At 40.6% G+C, this 18,789-nt stretch overlaps 1 protein-coding gene across 4 annotated transcripts in view; it reads left to right on the top strand.

Annotated features, from left to right (window-relative positions):
• LOC107581601 (BAH and coiled-coil domain-containing protein 1-like) overlaps positions 1–18,445 on the top strand; it is a 118,160-nt gene extending 99,715 nt beyond the window's left edge. For 3 of the 4 annotated variants that reach the window (XM_016267232.1, XM_016267231.1, XM_016267229.1), the window contains 15 exons: positions 4,343–4,457; positions 5,469–5,706; positions 5,836–6,030; positions 7,685–7,849; positions 7,961–8,196; positions 8,295–8,372; positions 9,244–9,391; positions 9,522–9,639; positions 9,771–9,846; positions 12,482–12,590; positions 13,142–13,258; positions 13,387–13,536; positions 14,402–15,615; positions 15,714–15,950; positions 16,040–18,445. In XM_016267232.1, the coding sequence (XP_016122718.1) occupies positions 4,343–4,457; positions 5,469–5,706; positions 5,836–6,030; positions 7,685–7,849; positions 7,961–8,196; positions 8,295–8,372; positions 9,244–9,391; positions 9,522–9,639; positions 9,771–9,846; positions 12,482–12,590; positions 13,142–13,258; positions 13,387–13,536; positions 14,402–15,615; positions 15,714–15,950; positions 16,040–16,249 (3,406 nt within the window). In that variant the 3' untranslated portion in view covers positions 16,250–18,445. The remainder of the gene's footprint in view (positions 1–4,342; positions 4,458–5,468; positions 5,707–5,835; positions 6,031–7,684; positions 7,850–7,960; positions 8,197–8,294; positions 8,373–9,243; positions 9,392–9,521; positions 9,640–9,770; positions 9,847–12,481; positions 12,591–13,141; positions 13,259–13,386; positions 13,537–14,401; positions 15,616–15,713; positions 15,951–16,039) is intronic. The other variant, XM_016267230.1, reaches the window with a different exon arrangement.
• The last annotated feature ends 344 nt before the right edge of the window (positions 18,446–18,789 follow it).

The following is an 18,789-nucleotide window of genomic DNA, read 5'->3' as shown; positions in this document are numbered from 1 at the left end:
AACGTATTTATTTAAAACAGTTATTTTAGGTTGCAATAATATTTCACAAAATTGCTGTTTTTACTGTATTTTTAATCAAATAAATGCAGCTTTGGTGAGCATTAGATACTTCTTTCAAAAATATATAAAATATTGTACCATCTTTTAAATGGTACATGAGATACAAAATATATTTGGAAACTTAAAAATGTGTAAATATTATTCCATTAGCTAACACAATATTAAACCATTAAACATTTTATTTTAAGGAAATTAAATTTAAAGGCATTTAAAGAAAATTAGGATATGTATACGTTTTAAGCAAGTTTGTTTGGTTTAAAATTACAAAACATATACTATTCAAAATTAAAACAAATCATATTTGGTAACTTCATGGTTGTCAAATGGTTTCCTGCATATGAAAACACAGCAGAGTGCTCATATGCTGAGATTTATGCCGATATATATTCATTTGCCGGAATGATTGAGGGTTTCAATGGTAGCAACATTCAGCATCTTTTCCAGTGAAAGAATGCCAGAATTTGATTATTGGACTGTGAAGGAGACCATGGCAGGAACACTCACACACACATGACCGTTTTCTCTTGCTCTCTTTTGCTGTCTTCGCGCCCCCCTCTCTTTTTCTCTCGCTTCTTGATGATTGTGTCTTGCTAATCAATGCCCTTCCCTGAATAGCATTACTGTGTAATCCTGACCTCTCTGAGGGGAAGGGGTTTGTAATTAGAGGACTGTGAATTCTCCTACCAGTATACTCGCTCAAGTACACATACACATACACACACACACACACACACACACTCTCTCTCTCTCTCTCTCTCTCAACAGCAGGAATGTGACATGGAGTTGACACAAGGACTAGAGGGGCCTTTCGAGGTCAGAAGGTCACCTTTGGGTGGCGACAGGCAGAGCGGAGAGGAGGGCGGGGGCTGTCAGCTCTGCTCTTTAATAGACGCCCAAGCCACAGTCCTCATCAAGCTTAAGCAACCGCACACCAAACCCTGCCTCGGACCTGGTGTCGGGTTACTAATCAGGTTTCCACGGTTACCTGGTTTCCCAAGCCTTGGGGTTTTTTGAGACTGTGGCATTTAAATGCAGTAGAAGTGAATCGGAGATGAACACGGTCTGGGAGAAAAATACCTCTCTGCTACAGACCAAAGATTTATTCTCTGTTTTGACAAAACAGGGCCTTTATTAAGGCCCTTAACGACTTCATAAGGCTGTAGTTGAGGATCTGTAGATAGATACACTTGTGCCACAAGGAGGAGAGAGGGAAGTGCACTCAACACTCTCTTTACTCTGTTCAGAGCTGAACAGTTTACTCTTGGTAATGCTTTTGTTCTTTAAGATATTTTCTACAGTTCCCATCAGTTTTGTTGTGCTCAGCGCATCGTCTCCCAAAAAACAATAATTAATCTTCAGGTGTCTTCTGAAGGGGGGTTTGGAATAGGGATTTTGTGTAATATGGTAATATGTTTTTGGATGAATTTATCGGATGCTGATGTGGAGAATGGGGTGTAGATGGGCATGGTCACGTTGCATGTAATGGTTGGTCGATAGAGGTTAGTGTCCATTGATCCAGCTCCGGTCAGTCGAGTGACTCCCTCTGGATTGTGCACTCTCTCTTTCTCTTCTTTCTTTCACTTCACTACATCAGTTGTTCTCATTTGTGTCCACTTTGATCTTGAACCATTTCTCTTTCTCTTTAATATCGTTTGGGTGTGCTTCTGGCTTTTGTAGTTTTGTTTAAGCTTACAAAATTGCATTTGTCCATAGTAATGCTTATTTTCATAACTTTTATTTACACAAATAAATTACAAATTTATATGTAAATACAGATATATAAATAATGTGTGTGTGTGTGTGTGTGTGTACCGTTCAAAAGTTCTGGGTCAGTTGGATTTTAGCATTGACTCATTAAATTGATCAAGTGACAGTGAAGACTTTTACGTTGTTACAAAAATGTTTATTTCAAATAAAGGTTGCTCTTCTAATCATTATATTCATCAAAGAATCCTGAAAAAAAATCCATCACAACTATTGAACAGCACAACTGTTTGATGAGAATAAGAAATGTTGCTTGAGCACCAAATCAGCATATTGGAATGATTTCTGAAGGATCATGTGACACTGAAGACTGGAGTAATGATGCTGAAAATTCAACCTTTGGAAAATTTTGCCAACTCAGGAGTAAATACTGTTATTACTGTTACTGTAAATACAGGAGTAATACTGTTTTTACTCTATTTCTGATTCAAGTAAATGCTTAGGGATCATAATATAAATGTATTTATTCAAAGAAATGTATTTATTAAATATCTATATTTGCAGATGTGTATTTGGCAACTTTGGAGAGCATTAGACCTTTTCATATTAGGTCTGAAACCCCCATTTCTATATCTGAATTTGTAATGCATTCTAAGAAAGTTGCAGTGTACAAATCTGAACGACTTTTACACACAAACATGTTTGTAGACCAGAACTTTTCTGCTGAGGATTTTGGACCATGGTCTGTGTTTTTTCATCCATCTGTCCTGGTCATATATCTGTGCCTCTCTGTCTCTGCGGGATCCTCCCTCCATCTCCAGATAAAGCAGGAGCTCTTTGTATTGAGAAGGAGGGCTGGAGTCTATGTGTTGGGGACACTGATTTTTTCTGACAGCACCAGCCAGAGTAAAGGGCAGACAGCCAGTGTCCAGACAGCTGAAAGGAAGAGTGGAACACAACACAGGCAGTACTGGGCCTGTGCAGTGAATGTGTATACTGTATACGAATGTGTGTCTATGTAAGCAAACGTCTTCACGCATGTATATATGAATCATACATTTCTACCAGGTCTTCTTCTAATTGGATGAGTAATCCTGAAAAATCATATGTATTTATTTTGGTTTGATGTATTTATCCTTCGCGAATGCATGCCAAACTATGCTGCTCCTTCTTCAGCAGCCTTTTTATTTAGCTGCGAGGTGTATGGAAAGCCAAATGCTCCAAAAGTGGGACGAGACTGTGCCATTCAGCTGAGCAAATTATTCAATATTTCATTATTCATTAATTAATTATTTTTGTATGAATTATTAATGACAAATTATCCATGTGTGATGCAGTGGGCAGTGCAGATTGGTTCTGTGCGGATCAATTTGGCCAGTGCTGCACTATTAGTGGGTCACGCAAGTAAACAATCCGCCTAGTTGGGACATGCCATGCAAATTTTATGGTGCAGAATTATATGATATATAAATTAGGAGATGGTGCTGTGAGCAGTTTTTTAAAATGACACCTTGTGACAAGTGTATATTGAAAAATGAAGGTTTTCAACCTTACAGCCCTTAACATCATACACATCAAGGTAAAAAATAAATTTCAACTCAATTTAGTTGCGCAAAATACAGTAAACGTCAAGTACAGTAAACAATGAGGCAGTAATTGATTTATGCATACTGTGGTGCATGCTGGGAAACAGTCCAGCATCCGACATCGCAGAAATCATGGGGTCAATTTGGTGATGTGGCACCTCGATTAGCAAGAAAAATAAAAAATGTCTTCGTGGCTTGATTCAGGAGTGACTTTGCGAGTGACTGACTATAGCTGTCACTAGGACACAAAAGGGAGGCTGGAATTCACCAACCACACGTCGACATGGCTTCCAACACTCACATGCCAATCATCCCGGTGACTGACGGGCCAGCTGATGTCTCCGCTGCCACCCCCCGCCCCGAGCACTGACTAAGGTAGCCTGTAACGGGGTTTGAAGTAGCTGTCTGCTTCTCCAGAGTATAAACACTGATGCTTACACAATACAAAACAAGAGGCCGATCGCCGCAGAGCGAGTGTATGAGCCTTATTTCAGTGTAATAGGTCTGCTAGATGGTTGGCTACACACACACACTCACTCTTGTTGCCCTCCTGAAGGCCTGTGCATTGTGCTGCTTTGTGCAGGAACAGATGCATTGATATGGTAATAAGACAGTTTAATAAGAAAGGTTTTTATTATTAATGTAATGCTGGAATTCACAGCCCTGAAACCATTGGCACAGAGTGGAAAAGGAGTAAGCAGAGAAGGAGAGACTGAGACGAGGGAGAGAAAAAAAAGAACAAACAAAATTATGAGTGGGAGGTTGCTTTACCAGCACTTCTCTCAGATATTTCTCGGTTTGGCGTCAGATCCCAATTTTTCAAGCGTGCAGCGGGGAACCAGGCCCCTGCCTCTCTATTCATCAAAGCCTGAAAAGAAGGTTATTAGAGAGCCACAGAGAGGGAAGGCAAGCCCTTCGCTCGCCTCTGATCTCTCCTTTTCATCCTTCGTTCTTCTCTTCCCTCATGAATACCTCTCTGTTGTGATGGACAGGTCGGCTGGAGCGGGGGCGGGGCTGGGCCTGCTTACAGCAGAGGACTTGACTGGAGGCGGAGACAGGAAGAGGAGGATGACCAGTAGCCCTTACCACCATCTTAGTAGCACACAGGTTTGTAGCTAATCACTCCTAAATTGCTGAAAAAAATGTGTTATGTTTTTGGAAATGTCATTTTAAATATGCTGTTATCGTGACACTCAACACTGTTTTCTGTGTGTTGGGTAGTTGGCTCTCTGTCACATGGTTAAATATATGTAAAAAAGAAAGATGTGTATCTATCACATTTTAGCATTTAGCTAAATGCAAGAAAAAGACCAGACACAACTCAGTGTGCAAATATCACAATTATGTCATTGCTGTCAGGTAGATTTTGAATGTCAGATATTCTAAATATTTTTCAAACTAGAATTTAAAATTTCTTTAAATAGAAAAGTAAATTCTTGATGTTTTTTTAAATGTCACCTTAAACTTTGCTATTATCATGATACTCCACACTGTTTTCTGTCAGTTTGGTCAGTTGTTTATATCCCATGGTTAAATACATGTATAAAAATAAAGACCCATCACAATTTAGCATTCAAATTAATGCAAGAAATACACCAATCACAGTTTATGTTATCGTTGTTGGTTTGTTTTTAAATGCCAAAGATTTGTAGTGCAAGTCAAATTTAAAAATTTGAATTTTACATTTCTTTAAAAGTCAATTCTTACTGTTTTTTTTAAATGCCATCTTAAACATTGCTTTTGTCATCATGCGTAACACTGTTTTCTATCTATTGGTTAGTTGTTTTCTCTCTTGCATGGTTAAATACAGGTAAAAAAAAGTCATTTACCCATGACAATTTAGCATTCAAATAAATAGAAGAAACAAGACCAATCACAAGTCAGTTGGCCAATATCACAGTTATGTCACCATTGTCGGTTAGATTTTAAATGCTAAACATTCTTAAACTGGAAGTCAAATTATTTTAAATAGAATTTTAGTGAAAGAGACAAGCATACGGTTATGACACAATTAAAATATTTAGACAAGGATTGGTTGAGGAACACGCCTTGCAAGCATTGTAATAGTGCTTCTCAAATTTTGTGTGTGGTTTAATTCTCTTCCTATCTTTGTTTCAGATGAAGGCTCACTGTAGACCAAGAGGCAGGCCAAGACTGCTGAGCACAAAGTTTAAACAGAAAGCTTGCTCACAGCTGAAGCAGAAAACCAAAGCCAAGCGTGGATCGAGACTGGTGAACTTGTTGTGTCACAGAGAAACCAATACACCAAGTGCTATTACAGAACATCTGTCCCGAGAGCAGAGTGGAAAAGAAGAACACACACATAGTAGTAAAACTGGAGAGCACAGTGACACAGGTAAACAATAATATATGCTAGATGTATATGACGCAGGTATTTTAATTGCATTAATATGTAGATGACTTTAGATTATTTTGAATTTGTTGCTGTACCAAGGCTTTGATGAACATTTTTTTTCTGTCCCAGCAGGTAGTGGGGCAGCAGTCCACCAGGGATCAGATGGAAAGGGGACTATGATGAGAAGAGGTGCAAGGTCAAAGGCCATCCTGAGCTCCTCACTCCTGCCTACCCGAACTCAGCAGCTGCTATGCAATACAGCTGTGACCCATAGCAAACTAGAAGCTACCGAGAAGGGCGTCTCTCCCTCAGACAGCGACACAGGTGAGTTATGGGCTGAGAGAGATGCATCCCACCATGACGATCAGCGGATCCTCTCATTTCCCTGCTCAACTGTCATGGCATTAAAAAAAATTAACGACACCTCCTCAGGCATGCATTGGGTAAAACCCAATCCGTAATGCTAGCCTGCGTCATGCTGTGTTCAAGAATGCCACACCTACAGGGAAAAAAGAGATACACTCCCACCACTGCCCCAGTTCCGCTACATGTTTTAGTTCACATTCCCTGCAAACACACTTCTGTAAGTGAACAAAGTGGAGATGAAATAACACTGGTAATGAACGTTAATGTGAGCTATGCCTGCGGTCGAGCTAGGCGGTGTTGTCGCCGCTCTGTTAATTGCCCTGAAAGTTATCCTTTATACATTTCACGAGCTTGCGAGAGTGTTGACGAGTGCCTTGTAAGTGACAAGTGTGTCAGCACTGTGTTGACACCCGACACTGCTGCCACTGTGCCATCTCCGCTCTATGCGAGACACATAGCCCACAGATGGCATCTGCCAATACGTATCTGTGACACCGAAGCATGCGAGTATGACTTTGTGTGCGTACATTACAGGTAAAAAAATTTGGAATCACAAATGTATTTGTATGTTTTTGAAAGTAATTCAAATTTATGTGATCAAAAATACAGTACAAATTACAAAATGATACAAAAACAGTGCCACAGAAAGCATGAGATGTAACTTTATCTGAATATCTTAATTAACTGACAGCTAGAATGCATAAGGTGTCATTCATGTTACAAACTTATATCAAGAGAGCAATATCATCACTTCTGTGGAAATTGGTACAAAATTAAAATAGAATTTTTAGGCATTCGGGAAGCAGTGTTATTTTAAAGATTATTTATATACTATCATAGTATTTATAAAAATTTTGAATTAGCTTATTTTATTTTCATATTTTCAGTTTTCAGTTTAATTTTAGTTTTAGTCATTTTAGCTTTAGTAATTTTAGCACTTCTACTTACACTTTAGTTCAGGTAGTTGCCAGGTTTCAGTTTTAATTTGATCACTTTAAGGTTTTCATCTAGTATTTATAATTTAAAACGATATAAATCACTTTATGTATTCTTACTGAATAAAAATGTATCCATCTCAAGTAAGCGTATAAGTTTCAGAAAATGTTATACTTTTTTTTCATCTTGGTGTTTCCATATAGCAATTTGTGTGTAATATCCCAAAATTCATTAGAATGTTTGAAAAACACAATAAAAAAAAATATATAAATACATGTAATCAGTTGCCATTTTTGACCAATTTAATGCATCTTTGCTGACTTTATGTATCAGTTTCTTTCAAAAACATAGTTTTGTAGTGATTCCAAAGCTGTGAATCGTCGTGTATGTGTAGCTGTAAACAGGAACCAGACACTAGGGCAGGCACTTGTGGGAAGCAGAGGTCTGGTGGTCAAACCTGTCAGGGACTAGACTTCTCTGACCGCTACAGTTCCTGTGAACATTGACAGTCACAGCCACATTTGGCACCCATTTCATGAACTTTGCTAAATATCGAACAAATCATACAGTGAGAGAAATCGACAGGCTGTGTTCACCATGACTGATTCAGATGCCCGCTGTGAACTGTAGCCCAGTCAAGATGTCAATGCATTCAATCGATCTATCATTTTCACAGAGGAGGAAGATGACGGCATCTATGATAGCGAAGAAGGGGCAGAGGGCATCAAGAATCTATCATCTAAAGAGCAACTGTCTGGAGTCGGCCATCCTTCACAGTGCTCCATCGTGAAGCTTGAGGCCAGTCAGAAAGCCAAGAACAAAATGGAAAGACAAGGATTCGGTAAATGTTACATCATTATTTAATTAGACAGTAGGGATCGACAGATATCACCTTAGTTCACAAACACTAATTTTTCACTGTCACACTTAATGTTTTTTGTGTTCCCTCCAGGTTCTATGAATGTGTCCGTCAATAAAGAAGAGGTGAAGAGAAGGAAGGCCCCCTGTAGCCCGGCCCTGGTCAGTGCTGACCATTATCACTCAGAACAGGAGGTGGAGAGGAGATTGACTGGCCCCAAGTGGAGAGAGGGGTCAAGGGAGAACACCTTTGATCATACTAGGGTTCTCAAGACCTCACCTACTCCACGAGAAAAGACCACCAGAAAGAGTGCTGTGCTTCTTGGAAAGGTATATCTATGTTTTGTTGCAATACTTTGGTAAATAAGCTACAAACAAGGCCTTGTGGAGGTCTTACTGTGCTAACATGTTCCCTATGGTTGCTTCAGAGGAAAAGCTGTTGGTTAGAAGTGCTGTCGTCTCAGTATGATGACATCACATGGAGCAGACGAATCAGAAACAAGCAGGTATGGAATGTGCTCACTTTCCATGAAAACTGGATTACCAGCATGATCCCTTTGTTAAAAGTCTTGCTGGTTAGGCTAAGCTAGTTAAAACATCTAGTAGGTATCCAAAACACAATATTTACTGGTGAACAGCAATGCAAGGTACTTCTGAGCTCATTTATTAGAGTTTTACTGAAAGTTGGTGTGATGTAGCGAGGCTGCAGTGCCACATAGCGAATTACCCCCTAGAGGCCTAGATCTGTCTGCCTTGCCCTCTTGGCACCCATAAAAAGTCATCCCTCTGAGAAGGATTATGCAATCTCGCGTGGTTTGTCCTGTCAGGGGCTCTCGTAAATCTGTTCACAATAAAGATAAGATGGGATCCGCCTGCTAATTCCCAGGCTGAATCATGCATTGTCTAAATAAAACAGTCAATAGTTTTGAAAGGATTTACACCATAGGCGTCAAGCCTGTCACCGTCGGCCCTTTGTGAGGTCATCACAAGGCATGCGAGGGGACTTTGCCTGCCTAATCAGCGGGCGGGGAAAATCGACACTCGGCTCAAAGAGCGCGATAGAGAACAAAGACAAGCATCATTCTTCACCTTGGCCTCACCCTAGAGACACACTTGTAAAATGAAAACCGAACAGCATCACCCCAAGTGACGAAACCTCCATCACATTAATATATGACAGCTTTTTGAGCAATGTTAAGTACCAAGGGCTGTGCACAAGAATGGACCTGTTAAGGTGCGAGAGGTTATGATATATTTGGACGGGAGTTTGAATGAATGTTGGAGCCCTGAATCACTCTCTCCGGGGCCATTACGGGTGTGTGTGTGTGTGAGAGAGAGAGAGAGAAAGAGACTCACATGCCATTTCGTGACTGTTAGCAGGCTAAGGGGTGTGCAGTCAGTCGCTTGCTGGAGAGCTTTGCTGCCGATGAGGGATTCCGGATAGATGACAACAGCAGCTTTTCAGAGGGAGAGGAAGAAGAAGAGGAGGAGGAGGAACCAGAGCTGATGGGCAGTGCAGTACTGAGTAAGATACATACAAACAGACATGCATAATGCTGTTACATTTATATGCAACTGGATGCATGTCGAGACAGGATATGCATGTGGTAAAAAGAGGATGCCCTCTCACTTTAATATGTCTTTGTCACAACCAGCCCTGCCCAACTGCATTCTCACCAAAGAAATCCTGAGGGATGGGCTGAAAGTGTTAATATCAAAAGAGGACGAGTTACTGTACGCTGCCTATGTACATACTCTGGACCCACCTGATATGTAAGGCAACAACCCTGAATTTTCAATAAAACATGGATGGATGGATGAATGGATGGGACATTGGATGGAACGATGGATGGTTGATTACATTTAAAATAATTTAAAATCTTTCTTTATTTTTGTCTCTTCAGTTATAGTGTTATTGTTGAAGGAGAGCGCAGAAACAGGCAGAGCATCTACTCTCTAGAGCAGCTGCTTCAGGAAGCGGTGAGACCCTTTAAAAAGCTTCTTCAGGGGCTCGTTCCCCTGAAGACCTCCTCCATCTTCCCATACAGGCCTTGGGCCAAACCAGCTCCTCAGGCCACCCTTACAGGCTCTCACAGACCCCTTGTTCTCCCCCCCCCAGAGCCCCATCAGCTCAAGGCTGGATCCAGCCCAGCTCTGTGACTTTCTCTGCTAAAGCAATTAAGAACATAGCATCTGGGTTTGTGTGAGTGTGTGAGTTGGTTGTCCTCCGATAGGAAGTTACTGAGCCATGAAACGTGTAAACTGCTATGATCGGTGTGTGAGGGACTCTATAGTCCAACTTTAGGCATCCTTTCACATTTGTGTCTTTTATTGCTTGTTTTTTTTTTTTATCTCATTGAGCATCACATTCATCTGTAAAGGATCAGCATGTGGTTGTGATAGAGGGAAGTAGACAACCCAAGGAACTCGCTAATATAGCCTTTTTTAGGCAGTACCCTTCGTTAGCTGCTCCTAATGCGGTCAAGCAGTCCAGTAGATTCCTGCATATACAGTTTCACGTTGTGAATGTATATAACTGTTGCTTATTAGTTCTGCGTGGCCCCGCAGGAGGACATACAGAAGAGCATGTTTTATCCCATTTTTATTTATTTATCTTCTTATTTAGGAACATCTTTGGGGCTGAACTGCAAGTTACACTTACACGCATAGTTTATCTATGCCGACGGGGAAAAAGGGAGTTGATTACACACCGTAAACCAACAGCTTTTTGTCGGCATGCATTCATTTGAATACATTACATGCGTTGCTTCTCTCATTCATCTCTCTCAGTATCATAGTCTGAAAAAAGTGTCTCACTGCCTAGGGACCGCCTATCGCAAGCTCTACCCACCCGTCCCCAGTTTCCCTCAAAGACTTATTAATGAGCATGCTCTGTGCAACTCTCAAATTCAGTACAGTACACAAAACATCTGATGATATATCTTCTTGATACAAGCCACAAGCTGCAACTCAAAAAGCTCTTGATTGTTCACAAAATTCAAAACAAAGAGAGGAGGTTGTCATTTGTGTCAGGGTTGTATGTGATTGTGCATAGTTGTGGGAGAGATAAAGCTGGGAGAACAGAAAGAACAAGAGAGCTAATGCTATATTCTCATCGAAGGCTAGCACAGTAAAAGCTTTGACATTGAACGCTACACTCTACTCTAACAAATTAGACTCACCCATAAGCCTTCAGCATTGTTCCTATGTGTATGTTTGTGTATCAGCATTACTGGAACTAGTGTGGAATTACAGCTCAGGTTTACATAAACTTGAAACCAAAATTCTCCTTATTTATTTCTTAATTCAAAGTAATTTTGTGTAAATCCCACTATTCACAGTCCAATCCATTAACATTTCTTATTTTTTCTTGATGATGTTGACTTTGAAGGGATAGTCCACCCAAAAATTTAAATGAAACTTATCCTCCTGTTGTTTTCACACCTGTATGCATATCTTTCTTCGAAATTTCCTTGGACTTCCATTGTATTTGTTGTGCATACACTGGAATTCAATGGGAATCTAAACGGTTTGGTTATCAGCTTTCTTCAAAATATCATCTTTTACATTCCGCAGAAGAAAGAAATACAGAAGAATACACGTTTACAATGACTTGAGGGCAAGTAAATGATGACAGAATTTTCATTTTGGTGTGGAATGTACACATTTTCATGCACAAACAGGTGTTATTTCTTACATTGGATTGCACACCCATGTTCCCATTCAGTATTACTGACCATTTTCTCTGGACTTCAAGATGAAATGTGTCATATCTGCACCAAGTGAATTACATACAGTATATAATGACTGTATTCAAACAGGTTGCCTAAGCATTGCCATTGGTCAGATAAACAGATAAACAGTCATGTCCCAAACACATGTCATTGGTTGAAGCAATGTTTGGGCCAGATTGCACACTCAAATACTCAAACGGGTCTTCTCAAATAGCAGTGTTTTGATGGAGACTACAACTGTTTATAGTTTTCAGGGGAATCAAACTACAAAAAAAAGCTTTCATTGAGACACTGCTGACCACTAGCATTAGCCCCCCAGTGTAGTGATACCTCCTTTTCCTGTGCTGCTTTTAAGACTTCTTATCAGTCGTTTGCTTCCAACACCACTACCTGCATATCCCAGCCAAAAACTTCCCGGATCGCCATTTGCTCTGTCTGCCAGAAAGGCTGTATCTACAGAAGACCTGTTTGAACTGGGCCTGAAAGAGCCCTCAGTGCATGTGCTCTGTGTAGTGAGAGGGGAGCTGGCAGCCTCACAATAAAGTCATCGATTTAGGCCTTTTTCACCTCTCTGCTCTTTTATTCCATTATTTCAAAGCAGACTCCCCATTCAGTATTGCTGATTTCCTCTCTTTTTATTCTGGTTCAGTATGAGAAACTGTCTATGGGAACAAAATCAAACAACAGAGTCTCTTGAGAAAGGTATACCCATGGTTGTAATTGCCTTAAGGGGATGGCCTCAAAGATAACTATGCTTTTGCTAAGTGGAACGTCTCATGTTCTGCACGTGTGTCTTTTAACTAAATCAACTTGTTATGCTTGATAAGTTGCCTCTCTGCAAGATATGTAGGTTAATTTTTAAAGTCATCCATGTGTTTCAGGTTTTAGATGTACAGCCAGATACGGTGGAAATTCTGACAGCTGGAACAAGAGTGTGCGCTTACTGGAGTGAACGCTCCCGCTGTCTGTATCCTGGATATGTCCGTAAAGGTGAGATCATTCTCACACACACACAAAACAAGTCTCCATCAATGTTTAAAAGCAACCTAGATACTTATAACGATAGATATAAGTATCTATAAGTATAGCAGATATATAAGTATAGCAGGGGAAGTCGTGGCCTAATGGTTAGAGAGTCAGACTCATAACCCAAAGTTTGTGGGTTCGAGTCTCGTACCGGCAGGAATTGTAGGTGGGGGGAGTGAATGTACAGCGCTCTCTCCCACCTTCAATACCACGACTGAGGTGCCCTTGAGCAACGCACCGAACCCCCAACTGCTCCCCGGGCGCCGCAGCATAAATGGCTGCCCACTGCTCCGGGTGTGTGTTCACGGTTTGTGTGTGTTCACTGCTGTGTGTGTGCACTTTGGATGGGTAAATGCAGAGCACTAATTCCGAGTATGGGTCACCATACTTGGCCACATGTCACGTCACTTTCACTTTTTCACTTTCAGATAGATCTAAAAACATTTAGAAACATTTTTAACATTACTATTTTTTTATGTATGTGGTTTAGAGCTGTACATTTGTGTTTTCCACAGGTGGTCCAGGTGAGGAACAGAAGGAGGACAGCATCATGGTAGAGTTTGATGATGGAGACCGGGGATGGATTTCTCTTTCAAATATTCGCCTGCTTCCACCAAGCTACCAAATCCACTGTACGTTTCTGCAGATAAACACATTTCATCTCCAATATAAACAAAGAGTCTAGTGTTTAGTAATGCTAGACATTGTGCCAAGTTTCCATGCTTGTCATTAAGCCTGTGACATTGTTGATATACTGCAGGTGCAGAGCCATCACCAGTCCACCTGGTCTCACCTAGCTGCCGCAGGAGGAAGACCTCCGCTCTAGAGAAGATGACTCAACAGGCTGATGTGTCCTCAGAGTGTTCCGCTAACACAGAGCCCAGGAAGATTGTTATGAAATCCAAGCCAGGTGCGAGTTGACAGCTGCATCATCCACATTCTTACGGTTTCCCACATTCCACATTGATTGGATTAAAACTATTTTGGGTTACATGTTTTAAACTGATGCTTTTTGCATTCTAAGATTAAAATCTCTCATAATTCACATACATCCCTAAGGTGTTATGTTTGACCTGCAATGAAATAAATAAAAATGTTGTTTCAAAAGGCATGTTAAGAAATATCTATCGAACAAGTTTCCACAACAGGTTTTTGTGATTTATTGTTTTACACACTAATCACAAGGACTGTCAAGGAAACTTGCTGGGTAGATGTTTCGCAACCTGTTTGTCCCTAAGGACACACTTCATTACTTTTCCTGATTCTTGTTCCTGGAACTGACACTCCCAAAAAATGATTTATTTAATGTTTGTCAAGAGTCATAAACATCTTATCAGATGTAAGGTTGGATAATCTGTATAAATGAGAAAGATTGTTTTTTTTTGCTCCTTACATTTAATGACCATGTGCAATTAACACATCAGCATTGATGAGATCAGTGCTTGGTTGATTAATGGAATGAGATGTATTTGAATGAACAAATCAATGAGGGAAACTGGCGTCAAGGTTGAACGCCACTTAACTATAGAGTCCTACTTAAAGCCCTGAACTACCAGTCCAGCAGCTCTAACACATCAGATGTTATCTGCAATAATACAACATGGAGACATCAGATGTTCCACTGTCAGGCATATCTGTTTGTATCTGTTTTCACTAAGGGGCTAATGGTAGTATCGTAGGAAGTGGAGCTTGGAAAATGCAAGTAAGTTATCATTGAATGGAGGGTTGTTTTGCTGCATCCCTATAGCAATACCTTTGTTTGTCTCCCTCAACAGGAAGGCCCAAATCCGTCAATGCATCATCAAAGAGCTGTGCATCTGAGAATGTGACTGGAACTGCATCCCCTCTTCTTGGCTGGCCGGTTGCTGCCATGTCCAGGAGGAAACCCTCCATGAATTTGTTCCAGTTTAATGGGTTAACAAAGAAAGCTCTGAGGGGAAAGGAGTCAGACATGTTCCCCTTACTTAGCTGTACCATGACCACTCCAGCCAAAGGCATATTCAGCACTTCCTTTGAGGTGGACTCCTTCAGCAGCATTGCGAATGGTTGTACTTCATTTGGAAATCAGCAGTTGGCAACAGGTCTGCCTCTTAGTCACAAGGGCGTCCCCGGATTACGAGGTAGAAAGTCAGGAGACAGGAAGGAATTTCTGGTCAAACTGGACCACGAAGGGGTAACGTCCCCCAAGACTAAGAACGGAAAAGCATTGTTGCTTCTTGGAAACCCAGAGGTACAAAGAGGTGGACGAATGGAAAAGGGCTTTGGGGCCAAAGGAAAAGGAGAACTGACCTCAACAATGGGCTATTCCCAGTCTGTTCTTCTAGTCAAAGATGCCAAAAGGAACAGTTGCCATCTTCTCAAAAGTTCCTCAGACATGTGTAAACACCCTCAGGGTCTCGGGCTTAGTGAATATGCAGATTATGGGCCAAACTGCCACAACGACTGCCTAAGCTCCTATTCAGATATGGATGAAGATGAAGATGAAGAAGAAGATGCCAGAAGGGCAGCAATGCACACCTCGGGACGCTTTCTGTCTCGTCTTTCTGTTTCATCATCATCCTCAGGGTCCTCCAGCGCATCTAGTTCAGGCTCATCGTCTAGCTCAAGCATATGTTCATCTGACAATGACTCGTCCTACAGTTCGGATGAAGAGGAGGCATCACGGCTTCTGCTTCAGGGTTGCCTTTCTTCTCATCACACATTGCTTCAACAACAACAGCAGCATCCTGAACCTCCGAACGCCCCACCACGACACACTTTCGGAGCCAAAACGTTGACTATCTCAAATTCAAAGACTGCAGTCAGTAGTACTACAGGAAAACCTCAGAGGAGAAAGGAGATTGCCAACAAATCTTCCTCTGTAGTGCAGTCCAAATCTTCCAAAGATTTCCCTAAAAAACAGAAGATACCATCTTCAGAGGGTCCACCCAACTCATCCTCATTCATGCCAGGACGGCAGCTGTGGAGGTGGTCTGGGAACCCCACACAGGCAATTTCTTACTTCTTAGCTTCTTAAGTTTTAATGCCAGTCCAAAATGGTTGTAGTTTCTGAAAGAGTCCCTTAAACTTTACTTTTTCTGTCATCAGAGACGGGGTTTGAAAGGAAAAGCCCGGAAGCTCTTCTACAAGGCCATTGTTCGGGGGAAAGACACCGTTCGAGTTGGCGACTGTGCAGTTTTCCTCTCAGCTGGTCGACCCCATCTCCCCTTCATTGGTCGCATTGAGAGTCTTTGGGAATCCTGGTCCAGCAACATGGTAGTCAAAGTAAAGTGGTTCTACCACCCTGAGGAGACTAAGCTTGGAAAAAGGCACCAGGATGGGAAGGTACAGTAGTCACCAGAAGTCTTGTTTGGTTTTGATTGACTTTAGGTAGATATTGCACACCTAAACCTACTTTTCTTCTCTCTTCACAGCATGCCTTGTACCAAAGTTCCCATGAGGATGAAAATGACGTCCAAACCATCTCCCATAAGTGCCAGGTGGTCAGCCGAGCTGAATACGAGCGCCTGAGCCGTATCAGGAAACCCAACAGCAACAGTCAAGATCTTTACTACCTGGCTGGAACCTACGACCCCACCAGTGGCCAGCTGGTGACGGCCGAGGGAGAGTCGATCATCTGTTAACGTTAGAAAATGGCTGAATGCACTACTGAAATCGTGAGATACAAGAAATGGCTGATAATCAGGCCACTCTTACAAAACTAGCATGGTGTAGAAAGTGAGTTTAACCCACAGCCATGGGTTTCTGCAGCCACTTTCATCTCTGCTCTTGGAGAAACAGTAGATTATTGAATGGATTGTGGGGAGGACAACTCGTGGTGATCACTCTATGAAGGTTCCACAGACATGGAATGATTTTTTTTATCTTTTAGTGAAAAAGGCACTGGACTCGTTCAGAGTAGGATATATAGACTGACGAACATGAATCAGAGCTGAAAAACACTGACTGTATTTTTGGATTTGTGGAAAGTTGTGCAAACTGATGTCCCCAGGACTTTTTGATATCCCAGCAGGACCAAATACACTGTTACTTTGAGCTGTGGTATGATCTGTTTGTTTGTTTGTGTCTTTGCATGAGAGGAGATGTGAATGAGAGGGTCATTTTTTGCTGTATGCAAATATGTGAACAACCATGTTTGTATGTAGAGATCAGCCACAAAAAAGACAAACAAAACAAACAGGAATGGGCGTTAACCTGGAGATTAGAGGCCTAACTGGTGTTTTAAATTGAATGATGCTTTCACACGTGTACAGTCTAATGACCTCTTTTGACAATACCAGGGATTTTTTTTTGGCGCTAATGATTACGTCAGTATATTAGGAAGTCGGTTTATGAGCAAACAAAAACAAACACAGACAAAAAACAAAAGTAATGTTTTTCCAGTCAAGCCATACACTTCTGTACCTCTTACTTATCTTCTCATTCAGGTGTATAGTTGTACAATTGATTTATTTGATGTATGTAAATATATAAATATATATTAAAAACTACAAACTGTAAATATAATATAAATGAAGAGAGAACTCTATTCCTCTTTATTGCTCTTGATTGTGTTATTTTTTTATAATGAATTAACTGTTCTGATTGGGAGGTTTGTTTTGGGGACAGGCATGATTTGTGAGACCTTAGTTACTGAATACCCTCTTCACTGTTGTATAGGAGGGAAGGGAGGGTTGGGAGATGTTCTGCTCATGGAGCAAACAGTAGAACCGACACAATGCAGTCCAGTCAGAGGAAACAGGCTGTCTATGTACGCTCTTTCATCTTTTTTTTTGGAGTTTGATTTTGGCTTTGAAAGAATGGTTTGTTTCTATTGCATTTCATTGTCTTTGTGTGATCTAATTGTTAACAATTTGCGTAAAAAGCTAACACTCTAGTTAAAAGTCCCAGGTCCGTATAGCACATGTGGAGGTGTTTTTACCGTCCGGAAATTCTTTTTAAATACTGTCTGAAGGAATCTGGCCTCCAAAATGTCAAACCAAAGTATGTCCTTGGAATTACTATACTTCCAGCTGCAATAAATATGTAGACTGAATCATAAACAAGGGGCACTTGCAATGTTTTTGCCTGATGTACTTTAGATGACTGACAACTAATTTTGCAGATAGCTTTCTAAATGCTTTTGTGTTTGAAAACAGCTGAAATGTTCTCACAATATTTCAGCAATGTTGTAGCAAAGGATTTTATGTCTGCAAGGAGTGGGTATGGAAATGCAAAGAGTGAACAGACGCTTCCAGCACTTGAAGCCTCCTGCTGTCCTGTGTCACATGATCATGAAGGACAATCATAACCTGTAAGTGAGGGCAGTTTAAAACAGATCTAATCTAAAATATTGCCTCTTGTCACTTTTTCTTCCTGCTTTGCCAAAAATTGTTCTGTTTGTTTTTTTTGTTTTCATTGTCAATGTTGTACTCTTATTTGGTCAATATGCAAGCCTGTACAGATTGTTCCGTGTTGGAATTGTGAAAAAGGACAGATATGCCTTTCAATCCTAAAGGATGACTTACTTTTTAATGACATTGTTGCTGTTACACTGCAGAAGCTAAAGCTTTAAGAAATCGGATGTGAAAATAAATGTAATGTCACTTTCTGGGTCTATAAAAAAAGAAAAAGAAAAATTTTATTTTTGTAAACAAACACTGGATTCAATGCTTGATATGGTAGCACTGGCACCACCAGCATGCCAGGAAGTTGGCCACGCCTCAAAGGAAATAGAATCATTGTGTAACCTGAATTTAAGACCCACTTGGAACTGATTTTTATGGTTGATGTTCTTTTTGACCTTGTGGGGAATATAACTCTAAGATATTTCCACTGTTAAAACATGTTATTTATCTTAATTTTATTGCATTCGTGTTGCATTTAATTAAAAAATAATAATCTAAATGACCATGCCTTAGTGTATTTTATTCAAGCTTGTTTGATAAATGTATATTGAAATCATTGATTTACATGAATGTATATGCATTTTATATTAAACTATTTAAATTTTCACCTTAACCTGATTAACGGTCTGCAAACGCCAAATAATGTTAAAAATTATGTTTTGAAAAGTCATCCAGAGTATCGACTGATCTATTGTTGTTCAGTTTGAGCTCAGCAGTTTTGCAGCAAGAGCAGACAGCTGGCTAATAAGGTCATGAGCACATGCAGGTCATTTTCC

This window comes from Sinocyclocheilus grahami, unplaced genomic scaffold (assembly GCF_001515645.1).
Source record: "Sinocyclocheilus grahami isolate Dianchi unplaced genomic scaffold, SAMN03320097.WGS_v1.1 scaffold36.1, whole genome shotgun sequence".
In the NCBI taxonomy this organism is placed as follows: Eukaryota; Metazoa; Chordata; class Actinopteri; order Cypriniformes; family Cyprinidae; genus Sinocyclocheilus; species Sinocyclocheilus grahami.
This window is presented reverse-complemented; position numbering and strand designations above follow the sequence as displayed.